We start from the raw sequence: 15,043 nt of genomic DNA on the forward strand, positions 1-15,043 counted from the left end.
GGACGGGGGGTTATACTGGGTGCGGCGTGGCATCTGCCACAGGGTCAGGCCTTCCCAGCTGCGGCCGCTGCGTTGTTAGGATGGAGGGACCCGTCAGGCGGGCGGCTTTTTAGGCTGATACAGCACATAAAAAGATCGCAGCGTGTCCTGTTTTGGTCAGTATTAGAAAAAAAATTTAAATTTGCATTAGCGTCCATGTTCACCGCGCTGTTTTTTTTTTTATTTGTGTGCATGAAGAACGGATAACGCATGGATGTAGAGAATATACAGACACGCAGGACAAACTGCATTGTTCACAGGCAAATATTGAATACACCCGTACGCCCTTTTTTCCTTTGTCTTCCAACTGTCCTTTTTTTGGTGGGAAAGTCCTGGAATTTGCATAGCGTTTTTGCGCACACAAATACGTCCGTGCGAAGCCGGCTCAAGTAATGTGTTATTATTGCAGTTATTCGCCCTGCGGGGAGTTACTGCTTCTGAGTAGCGTAAGGCCGCCCTCGCACTGGCTGCTTGTACAGTGTTTAGCAGGTGTTTGACCGCTGTTCTGCGCCTCCGTTGGTTTCAGTGGGGTTCGCAGCCGAGCGTTTTAGCGAAGACTTTCTAATAAAACACTGTGTCCTATTTTTGGCGTTGCGGCCGTTTTCATTGCGCCCCGTCACCCACTGCAATGATGGATTGTGTTAAAAGCGCTGCCAACCGTGTTTATAAGCGCCGTTGTAAAACACCGTAAGTCGCAGCGTGAGGCCGGCCTGACTGGCTGTAGTTTTGTGTTAAAAACCTATATCTTCATTAATAAAAGCTTTCTAATGAAGCGCCGGTCTGTGTGGTAGAAGCGCGGCGCCACCCGCTGGCCGTTCGGATCTTCTGTCTGCATTACATCCGTGTGTTTTACGGACATAATTCAGACAACCTAAAGCTCCACAGATTGGCGCTGGCGTTCAGATGAGCGCTGTTTATTTTCACGGACTGATCCACCAGCAGGTCCCGTTCTTCTCCTGCCTGTTAAGGTCGATGAGATCACAGAAAAACGCAGCCAATACGCGGTTGTACGATTATTCAGAGCGGTCTGCAGGAGGCAGCGGGGAAAAGTCACATCAATTCAGCCTTTTTCTTGCACGCTTAAAAACCGCCGTTTGTAGAGATGCAGTAATGGCGCAGGCACGTGGATGCTGAGATAGTCGTGCCCAGTATACTTGGCTGCAGCTTGCATCACATAGAACACGGACATCCATGCAGTGTAAGCGGTGCCTCTGCCCGTGTGACTGAGCCCTTACACATACCAGGACTGTCACCCTCCAGGCCGGGGTCACACCAGCGCATGTGTATCTGAGTACGCATGAGCGCAGCATTTTTGCGGAATGACCGTTGCTTTTTGGCGTGTTCATCGGCGTATCATACGGCACTTTTTGCATGTGCAGCGAATATACGCACTGATGCTCCCAGCCATAATTAGACCGCCCTCACACATAGCGTCAGCAAAATGCCGTAGTTTTGATCGCAGCATTTTGCTGCAACTTTACCGCCGTTTTCGGATGTAGGTTACTGCATCTGACCAGTTTTTAACGCACCCCCTCGTTGTGATGGGTGATAAGCTGCGTTAAAAACTGTGAAAACGTGTCAAAATAGGGCAGGCAGCGCTTGAAAATCACGGGGTTAGAAAACGCCACATTTGAGCGCAGGTCTGTGAGGCCCCATTGAAATCAACAGGAGCGCTGTACCGCGATTACCACAGCGCTTTAAGCGCCTTTTAATTACATTAAAACAGCGCATGTGTGAGAGCGGCCGCAATCTACGGAGTTCTTCACTTAATTAAAGTGTTTCGCGCGTCCCTGAGCGTATTGTGCGCACATTTGTACATTCCCACTGACTGCGCATGTTTATGTGCGCACCACAAACAGACTATTGAAATGACTGGTCTGAATGCGTCCCGGATGCGTTTTTTTATTACTGCAATTACACCGTGTTTTTCGCGTCTCCTTGTGTATTTACGCACCCTCCGTTGACTTCTATGGGCACCTTTGGTGCGTAAATACGCAAAAAAAACCAACCATGCATTGTTTTTTTTTGTGTGTGTGTGACTGAAATGCGTGTGCACAATACGGAAATATGAAGGAGCCCATTAGGACCCATCGGGTTCTATTCTCTGCCTATTGCGCCTGCAGATACACCTGTGGGGGGTCCGTGCAGAATGTCTATAGTATATGTAGTAACATTTGCGGCCAGCAGGTGGCAGCAGAGCACACCCAATACTACAGACGGGGAAATCACAACACGGGACCACGCCTCTCCGGGGACGTCACGGCAACACTGTCAATCAGTGGGAGAGACTGTGGACTGTCACATGACCTGCGGGTTCCCGGATGTGCGGTGAGTGCGGGGTCTGCAGGACGCGGGCGCCGCCCTGTGGGGTGCGGAGGGGCACACAGCATACACCTGTATACAGGGAACCACAAGTCCCAGCATACAGGAGCCTGCTAGCAATATCCATGGAATCACATGCATAAATCTTAGTAGCATTATGAGCGGGGGGGATTTATCTTGATTGCCTCCACCGTACAGCTGACCATCAGCGCTGTCATGGCGGTCCGGTTATTCGCCATGTTGGTGCAAACAAAAAGACGCACCATGGGTTTATTTTCATGTAATTTTTTATACAAAAGCTGCCCATTCGAGTCAGCGGGTGCGTTTAAAAAAGCGGATTAAACCCGCATGATACCAGGGTAATTTTTTTTAAAGCCTGTAACCATGGGAACCATAAAAATAATCATTACCAGGAAGCGCCGTTCGTGTTGCTTTTAGGTGCGTTAAAAACAGATGGAAATCGGGTATAAAAATTGCAAGAAAATCCCACAAATGTTTTTTTTCTTGTCCAGATCCTAAATCTCTCGTGTGAACGCAGCGGACGCCATTACCCGCCGCCGCTGACTTCCATCATAAATCTCGTGTGAACGCAGCGGACGCCATTACCCGCCGCCGCTGACTTCCATCCTAAATCTCGTGTGAACGCAGCGGACGCCATTACCCGCCGCCGCTGACTTCCATCATAAATCTCGTGTGAACGCAGCGGACGCCATTACCCGCCGCCGCTGACTTCCATCATAAATCTCGTGTGAACGCAGCGGACGCCATTACCCGCCGCCGCTGACTTCCATCATAAATCTTGTGTGAACGCAGCGGACGCCATTACCCGCCGCCGCTGACTTTCATGTGGTTTAAGTTGCTTTGTAGCTTGAAAGTTAAAAATGGCGCATACAACAGAACCGTATGGAGCTGAGCGCACGGCGCCCGCTGTAACTGAGGGCCTGGGATCCCGCTGTGATGGCGGGGATCGGAGTGGGCTCTGATCCCTGCCGTTAACACTTTCCATGCTGCGATCAGTGCTGATCATGGCAGCTAACAGAGGGCAGTAGCTCCCTCTGTGATGTCTTCTACCCTCCACCATCCAATCACAGGGGGCCACGGGAACTGGACACCTGATGATTTTCTCCGTGTCTGCCAAGAAGAGGGCCAGTACACTGCAGTACAGAAGTACTGCAGTGTATTATCCTGTGATCTCAGCTTCAGGATCTGCAGGGAAAAATGGAAAAAATAATCCAAGTGAAAAAAAATGATAAAAAAATCCCTTTATGCAGATTTTTTTTTATCACTGGTGTGCAACGAGCCTAAAAAATTATTTTAAAAAGTCGCATGTCCACCAAAGGGTAGCAGTAAAAACTACAGCCGGGCGCCAAAATAAAGCCCTCACAGCTCCGCCCACGGACAATAGAGCTGTGGGGACGGCTGATTTGGGACGAGCCGTAGTTTTTATTGGTACTATTTTTTTTTTTTTTTGTTTCTGTAAAATGATCATTTTGTTTCTTGTTCCTTAGTGGGATTTTTTATTATGGTTTTTGCCTTGTGGGATAAAAAGTGCGTTCGACTTATTGTGCCGGCCGTTATGGATACGATGATACCAAATATGTCGGGTTTTTTTCTTACATTTTTCCCCACAGCGAGCGCACCCCCCACCCCCCACTACTGCAGCGGCTCGTTCACACGGCGTATTAGCGCTGCGATTAGAACACGTAGCTTTCGATGGGTTCGCTCACGTTTGCAGATTTTTTCACGCAATGTTGGATCGCATGAAAAAATCCGTGGCGTGACCTGATCCGGGGCTCACTGCGCACCGCAGGAGGTCACTGCAGTGTATTTGTAGCGGAATATGCAGACAAATGTGAATGCGCCCTACATGTTGCAGCTGTCTGCACAGATGAGCTGCAGTCACCCCGCTCGGTGCGGCCGCACCCCGACGATGAGGGGATTTTATACTTTTTGTGTTTTTCCCGTTACAACACGTTGAATTCTGTCTCTTGTCCCCCTGGCTGTAGAATGGCGCACGGCCGGCTGCACGCTGCAAACACTGAGCTGGAGAAGCGCCACCTGGAGGCGGCGGAGGAGCTTTATGACAGGGTAATAGAGAGCTGTGAGCAGAGCAGGTGAGATTTCCCTTTACAGAATGTACTTTTTTTGGGTATTTTCCTACAGTTTTCGATAAATTCTTAATAAGAAGCGTTAGTGCTTATGTTACAATTATATCCGTGATGTGAAAAACTGCTATTATTGGGCCTCATTTATCAAAACCAACCGTAAAACGGTCTCAGTTGCCCGTAGCAACCAATCACAGCCCAGTTTTCATTTCTTAACCCCTTCGCAATTCGTCTCTGCCTTCCAAGAACCATAACTTTTTCTATAGACCTGGTTGTACGACGACTTGTTTTATTTACAGGAAAAGGTGTAATTTATAAAGCCACCATTTAACCTGTGGAAAACTAAAAAAAAAAATTAAAGTGGGAAGAAACGATAAAAAAAAAATGCGATTGGACCATTTTGGGTGGATTTAGTGTTTACAGCGTTGACAGTGCAAATATAAAAGTGATGTGAACTTGCGTCAGTGTGATGACGGCGATGCCAAATTCATGTAGGGTTTAAGAAATGTTTTTATATTTTTAGAAAGTAATTTTTTTTTTTTTAAATCCGCTTTCCGCCCCCGTATCCCGAGGCCCGTAACGTTCTCATCAGCTGGGCTCATTGTTGGTGGGGGTGGCTGTCGTTCTCATTAGTACCATTTTGTGAAACATCATCTGTCTTTTTGATCACTTTTAGTTCAAAATTTTTTGAGAGCCGACAGAGCGGGAAACAAACAGTCCCAATTCTGTCATTTCTCCCATTTTTTTTCCCTTTCATTTCCGGCCTTCACCATGAAGAACATATTGGGATACTTTAATAGCTCAGACGTTTACGTTCACAGCGATACCAAATCTGTCGGGTTTTCTATTGTCTAGATCTTTTTAAAAGTTTTTTTTTTTAACTTGTATCTCTTGTCATTTTCTATTTAGACCCCACCGGGGACTTGAACTTGTGCTTATTTGATGGCTTCTATTATATACTGCAATATTTCAGCATATCCTTTAGTATTGCACTGTCTATAGTAATTTTTCATGTTGGTTATGACGCCTTGCCATGGGCAGAGCCTGATTGACATCTATGCATGGCAGCCCTGGGAGCAGTCAGTGGGCCCTGGGCTGCCTTTGATGGGGCGCAGGAAGGGGCCCCTCTGTCGACTGTTTAAATGTGTGGTCAGCTTTGACCACGGCCTCTGTCTGTGGTCTCGGCAGTTAGTGGTCCGCTATCTGACTCAGCTGATATCCACTGGGTATGAAAGGACTCCGCGTCCGAGCGCCCTACATACACCCTTCACGACCGTCGGACGTATATTTACTGGTTGTGAAGGGGTTAAACTGCTAGGGGCAGCAGGGACCGTTGTACAATTAGACAGTTTTGATACGTTGGCCCAGTATGAGGTTCTAGTATAACCCGCCTCTGCCCAGAGTCTGCCCCGGAGTCTGGAGGTGTATGAGCGGTTTGTCCGGATCTCAGGGTAGTAAACCCCTCTGTGAACAGAAAGTCATTTAGAACTCTCTGATATCAAACTCACTCCCTAGATCAGTGATGGCAAACCTCTTAGAGACTGAGTGCTCATGGCGGCCTCGGCGGTAACGGTGACCCCCCTCCCCGCGTCGGCCCCAGCGGTAACGGTGACCCCCCTCCCCGCGTCGGCCCCAGCGGTAACGGTGACCCCCCTCCCCGCGTCGGCCCCAGCGGTAACGGTGACCCCCCTCCCCGCGTCGGCCCCAGCGGTAACGGTGACCCCCCCTCCCCGCGTCGGCCCCAGCGGTAACGGTGACCCCCCCTCCCCGCGTCGGCCCCAGCGGTAACGGTGACCCCCCCTCCCCGCGTCGGCCCCAGCGGTAACGGTGACCCCCCCCCTCCCCGCGTCGGCCCCAGCGGTAACGGTGACCCCCCCTCCCCGCGTCGGCCCCAGCGGTAACGGTGACCCCCCCCTCCCCGCGTCGGCCCCAGCGGTAACGGTGACCCCCCCTCCCCGCGTCGGCCCCAGCGGTAACGGTGACCCCCCCTCCCCGCGTCGGCCCCAGCGGTAACGGTGACCCCCCCTCCCCGCGTCGGCCCCAGCGGTAACGGTGACCCCCCCTCCCCGCGTCGGCCCCAGCGGTAACGGTGACCCCCCCTCCCCGCGTCGGCCCCAGCGGTAACGGTGACCCCCCCTCCCCGCGTCGGCCCCAGCGGTAACGGTGACCCCCCCTCCCCGCGTCGGCCCCAGCGGTAACGGTGACCCCCCCTCCCCGCGTCGGCCCCAGCGGTAACGGTGACCCCCCCTCCCCGCGTCGGCCCCAGCGGTAACGGTGCCCCCCCTCCCCGCGTCGGCCCCAGCGGTAACGGTGCCCCCCCTCCCCGCGTCGGCCCCAGCGGTAACGGTGCCCCCCCTCCCCGCGTCGGCCCCAGCGGTAACGGTGCCCCCCCCCCCCCCCGCGTCGGCCCCAGCGGTAACGGTGCCTTCCCTCCCCGCGTCGGCCCCAGCGGTAACGGTGCCTTCCCTCCCCGCGTCGGCCCCAGCGGTAACGGTGCCTTCCCTCCCCGCGTCGGCCCCAGCGGTAACGGTGCCTTCCCTCCCCGCGTCGGCCCCAGCGGTAACGGTGCCCTCCCTCCCCGCGTCGGCCCCAGCGGTAACGGTGCCCTCCCTCCCCGCGTCGGCCCCAGCGGTAACGGTGCCCTCCCTCCCCGCGTCGGCCCCAGCGGTAAATGTGACCCCCCCCCCTCCCCGCGGCCACGGTGTTCCCCCCCAGCAGCAACAGTGACATCCCACAGCGGGCCCCAGAGGCAACGGTGACAACCCACAGCGGCCCCCAGCGGCAACGGTGGCATCCCCCAGCGGCAACGGTGACATCCCCCAGCGGCCCTCAGCTGCAACGGTGGCATCCCACAGCGGCCCCCTGCGGAAATAGTGCCCCCCTGAGACCCATGTACTTACCCCCTCATCCTCATGGAAGCGCCGCTGCTCCTCTGCTTGGCTCGGCTCTGCTGCTGGCGCTGATCCAAGGGCACACTGTGACGTCATTGTGTGTTGCCAGACACCTCCTCCCCTCTGCTCTTGCGAAACCTATGAGATGTCAGGGGAGGGGGGAGTAGGATCCCGGATGCACACTGACATCACAGTGTTCGCCAGGATCAGCACAGCTGAGTGAATACCGGCAGGGAAGCTGCGGCCCCTGCTGGTATTCACTAACGTGGTGAGCGGCTGATGGCGGCGTGTGCCAGCAGGGAGAGCTTTGCGTGCCGCCTCTGGCACGCATGCCATAGGTTCACCACCACTGCCCTAGAGGAATAGAAGGGCCAACCAAGAGGTAAGAAGCTAATTAACTTACAGCTGCCTATCAAGTGTGCAGTCAGTCCAGTCATTGAGGGGTATTATGGGATTGCTATACACTGAATGGCCACGGTATTAGACCCCCATCTAGTGGTCCATTGGACTCCTTTGGCGTTCAGAGCTGAAGCAATGCATTGTGGCGTAGAGTCCACTAGGTGGTAAAATTGCTCAGCAGGAATATCGGCCCCTGCGGACAGGAAACTTCTTGTAGTTGCCGTAGATTAGATTGAGGTGCCGACATGTTCTGATCAGCGGACAGAAGGGGGTCATCAATTCATGCTGCTTGCGCCAAATTCTGATCTCCCATCAGAACGGTGCAACAATCTGGCTCCATCTGACAGGAGATGTTTTTCTACTGCTCAGTGATACCATTTTTGTATTCTTTTGCCCGCTGGAGTTTTTCTGTTTTTCTTAGACTGCCGACACACCGGCGAGTGCGATATCGGACCATGAAGAGTGCGTTTTACCTGCGGATGTGAGGAGTTTTAATGCCAAAACTCCTTGCATCACTTCTGGGAAATAGCGATCCTCCAGCGCTTGTTTTACGCGCGTCGGAGGATCGGCAAGTGTATCCCATTGATTTCAATGGGGAACATCACATGGCATGGCATGTGTTTGGCTGTCCCATTGAAAACAATGGGCGATGCGTTCCGAGGGGCGCGAAAATATAGAACATACAGCGACTTTTTTCCCCTTTATCTCGCAGCGTCGCTCGTGTGTATGTGTCCATTCAAAAGGAAGGAGTCCATATTCGCGCAAATCTTGCATTGAGATTTGCTCTTGTGTGAATGTAGCCTTAGACAGTAATGGCGCTGGAACTGGTCGTCTCCTGTTATAGCCATCCGTACTATGGAACAACAAGTTGTACATTCGGACACATTAGTTTGAGCACCAGAGTTGTATTTGGCTGCAGTTTGCATGACTGTGCATCACCTGCCCATCAAAACAGTTCTTGACATCCTCCTCCGACCCCTTTTGTAGATGAGTGACCATTCATAATAAAGTGATCATTTATTATATATTGTATGCAATTCCCCCATGTATGAATGCAGGTTCACCTAAGGATCCCTGTAGAGGTAGCCGTAAACTTCATTGTTATCTGTGAGAACTTTAGCGCAGTCGTGTAAGGCCCCCATCCGCCGCCATCTTGATGTCATGTGATTTACAGCCAATAGGAGGACGGCAGGGTTTACCGGCTGTTATAAATCTGCTTAATCCTCCCTCCATAAAGGGCCACCTGAATGCCCTCTGTGAATCGCCACGTCTTCATTTTCTCGCGGCCGTATATATTTTGTATCTGTCGCTATAGCACATAACTGTAAGATAATTGTGTGTCCCGAAGCAGATGCAGCACAGAAGAGCTCTCCACTGCCTACAACAACCGGGGGCAGATTAAGTACTTCCGCGTTGACTTCTACGAGGCGATGGATGACTACACAGACGCCATACGAGTAAACCCGAAATTTGAGGTTCCGTATTACAACAGAGGTGTGATCTTGTATCGGCTTGGTAGGTGGCGCCGTTCCCATAGTTTAATGAAGATATTATAGGAATTTTTGGGTATTGGACATTCGGCCATGCACAAGGGATGCGATAAGTTATCGCCTTTAGTCCCATAGAAGTGAATGGAGCAGTGGTCAGGCATTCACATGGGGAGTTTGGGGGGCACTGTTGTCATGATCCCCGGGGATCCTGACAATCAAGCATCCAGGAAACAGGCCTGACCACTGCTCCATTGACTTCTATGGGACTGGCGGTGATAACAGAGTTCATTACTTGTCTGTCTCCATAGAGGGCGCATGCACACTGCTGCTAGGTCTACATGATCCCTGGGGCTCCAGCAGTCGGACCTTTATCACCTACCCTGTGTATACATATTAAATGTTTGTCAGGATTACTGGTTAGGGCGGACTTGTGCTTTATATGGCCAGCGCAGCTCTGCTACATCGGTTGGTATATGTGTAGGATAGACGAGGCTTACATAGTAGCAGTGCTCTTATATAAACCCTGTTTGTACCGCAGGCTTCTTCGATGAAGCAATTAAGGATTTCCAGAAAGTATTAGAGCTGAACCCCAAGTTTGAAGACGCCAGGATCAGCTTACAACAAAGTATTGCGGACAAGGAAGAACGGAGGCGGAGGAGGATCCCAGAATCATGAGTCAGCGAAGGACAAGGACTCGTCCAACACTTGTACCTCAAGAAATGGGAGCATTCGCTGTTATCAGCCAATCCATGCCCCGTATATTGGTGATCTGATGATTGACAGTTACTAGAAATAGAACTTCATGGTGCGCCCAATTCATACACTGCTATCCAGCAGGCCGGACAAACCTCCTATGTTCGGAAAACCTCTTTGGACTTGCTCCAGCCTGAACGCCGTGCCAACGTTTACCCCAATTGTTTTTCATCGCTTCAATGCATTTATAATTGTAAAAAATGAAGCAACTTTGCAAATAATGTTAATTAAAAAAATTGCCGTTTTATGTCTGCAGCTTCTATTCTAACATACTTTTGGTTGGTCAATAAGAGGAGAGATGCGTGTATGATTGTTGGATTGGACTACACAGGGCTAGTCTGTAACTACGGTGGCATACAGCTCCACCAAAATACTGCTGGCACATAATGGTAGGCATGTATTAATTGGCAGAATTGATTTTATTGCGTATATTGCTTAGAAGGTACAACTACAGTACATTATAGGTGATAGGACATAGAAGGTACCACTACGGTACATTATAGGTGATAGGACATAGAAGGTACCACTACAGTACATTATAGGTGACAGTACATAGAGGGTACCACTCCGGTACATTATGGGTGATAGTACATAGAAGGTACCACTCCGGTACATCATAGGTGATAGTACATAGAAGGTACCACTCCGGTACATTATAGGTGATAGTACATAGAAGGTACCACTACGGTACATTATAGGTGATAGTACATAGAAGGTACCACTACGGTACATTATAGGTGATAGTACATAGAAGGTACCACTACAGTACATTATAGGTGATAGTACATAGAAGGTACCACTACAGTACATTATAGGTGATAGTACATAGAAGGTACCACTCCGGTACATTATAGGTGACAGTACATAGAAGGTACCACTCCGGTACATTATAGGTGATAGTACATAGAAGGTACCACTACAGTACATTATAGGTGATAGTACATAGAAGGTACCACTCCGGTACATTATGGGTGACAGTACATAGAAGGTACCACTCCGGTACATTATAGGTGATAGTACATAGAAGGTACCACTCCGGTACATTATAGGTGATAGTACATAGAAGGTACCACTCCGGTACATTATAGGTGATAGTACATAGAAGGTACCACTACGGTACATTATAGGTGATAGTACATAGAAGGTACCACTACAGTACATTATAGGTGATAGTACATAGAAGGTACCACTACAGTACATTATAGGTGATAGTACATAGAAGGTACCACTCCGGTACATTATAGGTGACAGTACATAGAAGGTACCACTCCGGTACATTATAGGTGATAGTACATAGAAGGTACCACTCCGGTACATTATAGGTGATAGTACATAGAAGGTACCACTCCGGTACATTATAGGTGATAGTACATAGAAGGTACCACTACAGTACATTATAGGTGATAGTACATAGAAGGTACCACTCCGGTACATTATAGGTGATAGTACATAGAAGGTACCACTCCGGTACATTATAGGTGATAGTACATAGAAGGTACCACTACAGTACATTATAGGTGATAGTACATAGAAGGTACCACTCCGGTACATTATGGGTGACAGTACATAGAAGGTACCACTACGGTACATTATAGGTGATAGTATATAGAAGGTACCACTACAGTACATTATAGGTGATAGTACATAGAAGGTACCACTCCGGTGCATTATAGGTGATAGTACATAGAAGGTACCACTACAGTACATTATAGGTGATAGTACATAGAAGGTTCCACTACAGTACATTATAGGTGATAGTACATAGAAGGTACCACTACGGTACATTATAGGTGATAGTACATAGAAGGTACCACTCCGGTACATTATAGGTGATAGTACATAGAAGGTACCACTCCGGTGCATTATAGGTGATAGGACATAGAAGGTACCACTCCGGTACATTATAGGTGATAGTACATAGAAGGTACCACTACGGTACATTATAGGTGATAGTACATAGAAGGTACCACTACGGTACATTATAGGTGATAGTACATAGAAGGTACCACTACAGTACATTATAGGTGATAGTACATAGAAGGTTCCACTACAGTACATTATAGGTGATAGGACATAGAAGGTACCACTACAGTACATTATAGGTGACAGTACATAGAGGGTACCACTCCGGTACATTATGGGTGATAGTACATAGAAGGTACCACTCCGGTACATCATAGGTGATAGTACATAGAAGGTACCACTCCGGTACATTATAGGTGATAGTACATAGAAGGTACCACTACGGTACATTATAGGTGATAGTACATAGAAGGTACCACTACGGTACATTATAGGTGATAGTACATAGAAGGTACCACTACAGTACATTATAGGTGATAGTACATAGAAGGTACCACTACAGTACATTATAGGTGATAGTACATAGAAGGTACCACTCCGGTACATTATAGGTGACAGTACATAGAAGGTACCACTCCGGTACATTATAGGTGATAGTACATAGAAGGTACCACTACGGTACATTATAGGTGATAGTACATAGAAGGTACCACTCCGGTACATTATGGGTGACAGTACATAGAAGGTACCACTCCGGTACATTATAGGTGATAGTACATAGAAGGTACCACTCCGGTACATTATAGGTGATAGTACATAGAAGGTACCACTCCGGTACATTATAGGTGATAGTACATAGAAGGTACCACTACGGTACATTATAGGTGATAGTACATAGAAGGTACCACTACGGTACATTATAGGTGATAGTACATAGAAGGTACCACTACAGTACATTATAGGTGATAGTACATAGAAGGTACCACTCCGGTACATTATAGGTGACAGTACATAGAAGGTACCACTCCGGTACATTATAGGTGATAGTACATAGAAGGTACCACTCCGGTACATTATAGGTGATAGTACATAGAAGGTACCACTCCGGTACATTATAGGTGATAGTACATAGAAGGTACCACTACAGTACATTATAGGTGATAGTACATAGAAGGTACCACTCCGGTACATTATAGGTGATAGTACATAGAAGGTACCACTCCGGTACATTATAGGTGATAGTACATAGAAGGTACCACTACAGTACATTATAGGTGATAGTACATAGAAGGTACCACTCCGGTACATTATGGGTGACAGTACATAGAAGGTACCACTACGGTACATTATAGGTGATAGTATATAGAAGGTACCACTACAGTACATTATAGGTGATAGTACATAGAAGGTACCACTCCGGTGCATTATAGGTGATAGTACATAGAAGGTACCACTACAGTACATTATAGGTGATAGTACATAGAAGGTTCCACTACAGTACATTATAGGTGATAGTACATAGAAGGTACCACTACGGTACATTATAGGTGATAGTACATAGAAGGTACCACTCCGGTACATTATAGGTGATAGTACATAGAAGGTACCACTCCGGTGCATTATAGGTGATAGGACATAGAAGGTACCACTCCGGTACATTATAGGTGATAGTACATAGAAGGTACCACTACGGTACATTATAGGTGATAGTACATAGAAGGTACCACTACCGTACATTATAGGTGATAGTACATAGAAGGTACCACTCCGGTACATTATAGGTGATAGTACATAGAAGGTACCACTCCGGTACATTATAGGTGACAGTACATAGAAGGTACCACTCCGGTACATTATAGGTGACAGTACATAGAAGGTACCACTCCGGTACATTATAGATGATAGTACATAGAAGGTACCACTCCGGTACATTATAGGTGATAGTACATAGAAGGTACCACTCCGGTACATTATAGGTGATAGTACATAGAAGGTACCACTCCGGTACATTATAGGTGATAGTACATAGAAGGTACCACTCCGGTACATTATAGGTGATAGTACATAGAAGGTACCACTCCGGTACATTATAGGGGATAGTACATAGAAGGTACCACTCCGGTACATTATAGGTGATAGTACATAGAAGGTACCACTCCGGTACATTATAGGTGATAGTACATAGAAGGTACCACTCCGGTACATTATAGGTGATAGTACATAGAAGGTACCACTCCGGTACATTATAGGTGACAGTACATAGAAGGTACCACTCCGGTTCATTATAGGTGACAGTACATAGAAGGTACCACTCCGGTACATTATAGGTGATAGTACATAGAAGGTACCACTCCGGTACATTATAGGTGATAGTACATAGAAGGTACCACTACGGTACATTATAGGTGATAGTACATAGAAGGTACCACTCCGGTACATTATAGGTGATAGTACATAGAAGGTACCACTCCGGTACATTATAGGGGATAGGAGATAGAAGGTACCACTCCGGTACATTATAGGTGATAGTACATAGAAGGTACCACTACAGTACATTATAGGTGATAGTACATAGAAGGTACCACTACCGTACATTATAGGTGATAGTACATAGAAGGTACCACTCCGGTACATTATAGGTGATAGTACATAGAAGGTACCACTCCGGTACATTATAGGTGATAGTATATAGAAGGTACCACTCCGGTACATTATAGGGGATAGGACATAGAAGGTACCACTCCGGTACATTATGGGTGATAGTACATAGAAGGTACCACTCCGGTACATTATGGGTGATAGTACATAGAAGGTACCACTCCGGTACATTATGGGTGATAGTACATTGAAGGTACCACTCCGGTACATTATGGGTGATAGTACATAGAAGGTACCACTCCAGTACATTATAGGTGATAGTACATAGAAGGTACCACTCCGGTACATTATAGGTGATAGTACATAGAAGGTACCACTCCGGTACATTATAGGGGATAGTACATAGAAGGTACCACTCCGGAACATTATAGGTGATAGGACATAGAAGGTACCACTCCGGTACATTATAGGTGACAGTACATAGAAGGTACCACTCCGGTACATTATGGGTGATAGTACATAGAAGGTACCACTCCGGTACATTATAGGTGATAGTACATAGAAGGTACCACTCCGGTACATTATAGGTGATAGTACATAGAAGGTACCACTACGGTACATTATAGGTGACAGTACATAGAAG

The 15,043-nt window shown here is 48.2% G+C and overlaps 1 protein-coding gene across 3 annotated transcripts in view; it reads left to right on the plus strand.

Moving 5' to 3' along the window:
* The first annotated feature begins 2,176 nt into the window (after nt 1–2,176).
* The window catches only part of TTC32 (tetratricopeptide repeat domain 32), a 43,685-nt gene continuing 30,818 nt past the window's right edge, over nt 2,177–15,043 (plus strand). The window contains exons 1-4 of one of the 3 annotated variants that reach the window (XM_066596928.1): nt 2,266–2,367; nt 4,368–4,475; nt 9,105–9,271; nt 9,785–10,246. In XM_066596928.1, coding sequence (XP_066453025.1) covers nt 2,342–2,367; nt 4,368–4,475; nt 9,105–9,271; nt 9,785–9,921 — 438 coding nt within the window. In that variant the 5' untranslated portion in view covers nt 2,266–2,341 and the 3' untranslated portion in view covers nt 9,922–10,246. Of the gene's footprint in view, nt 2,368–4,367; nt 4,476–9,104; nt 9,272–9,784; nt 10,247–15,043 lie in introns of those variants that run through there. The other 2 variants (XM_066596936.1, XM_066596942.1) reach the window with 2 other exon arrangements.

The sequence above is a fragment of the Eleutherodactylus coqui genome, chromosome 1, assembly GCF_035609145.1.
Source record: "Eleutherodactylus coqui strain aEleCoq1 chromosome 1, aEleCoq1.hap1, whole genome shotgun sequence".
In the NCBI taxonomy this organism is placed as follows: domain Eukaryota; kingdom Metazoa; phylum Chordata; class Amphibia; order Anura; family Eleutherodactylidae; genus Eleutherodactylus; species Eleutherodactylus coqui.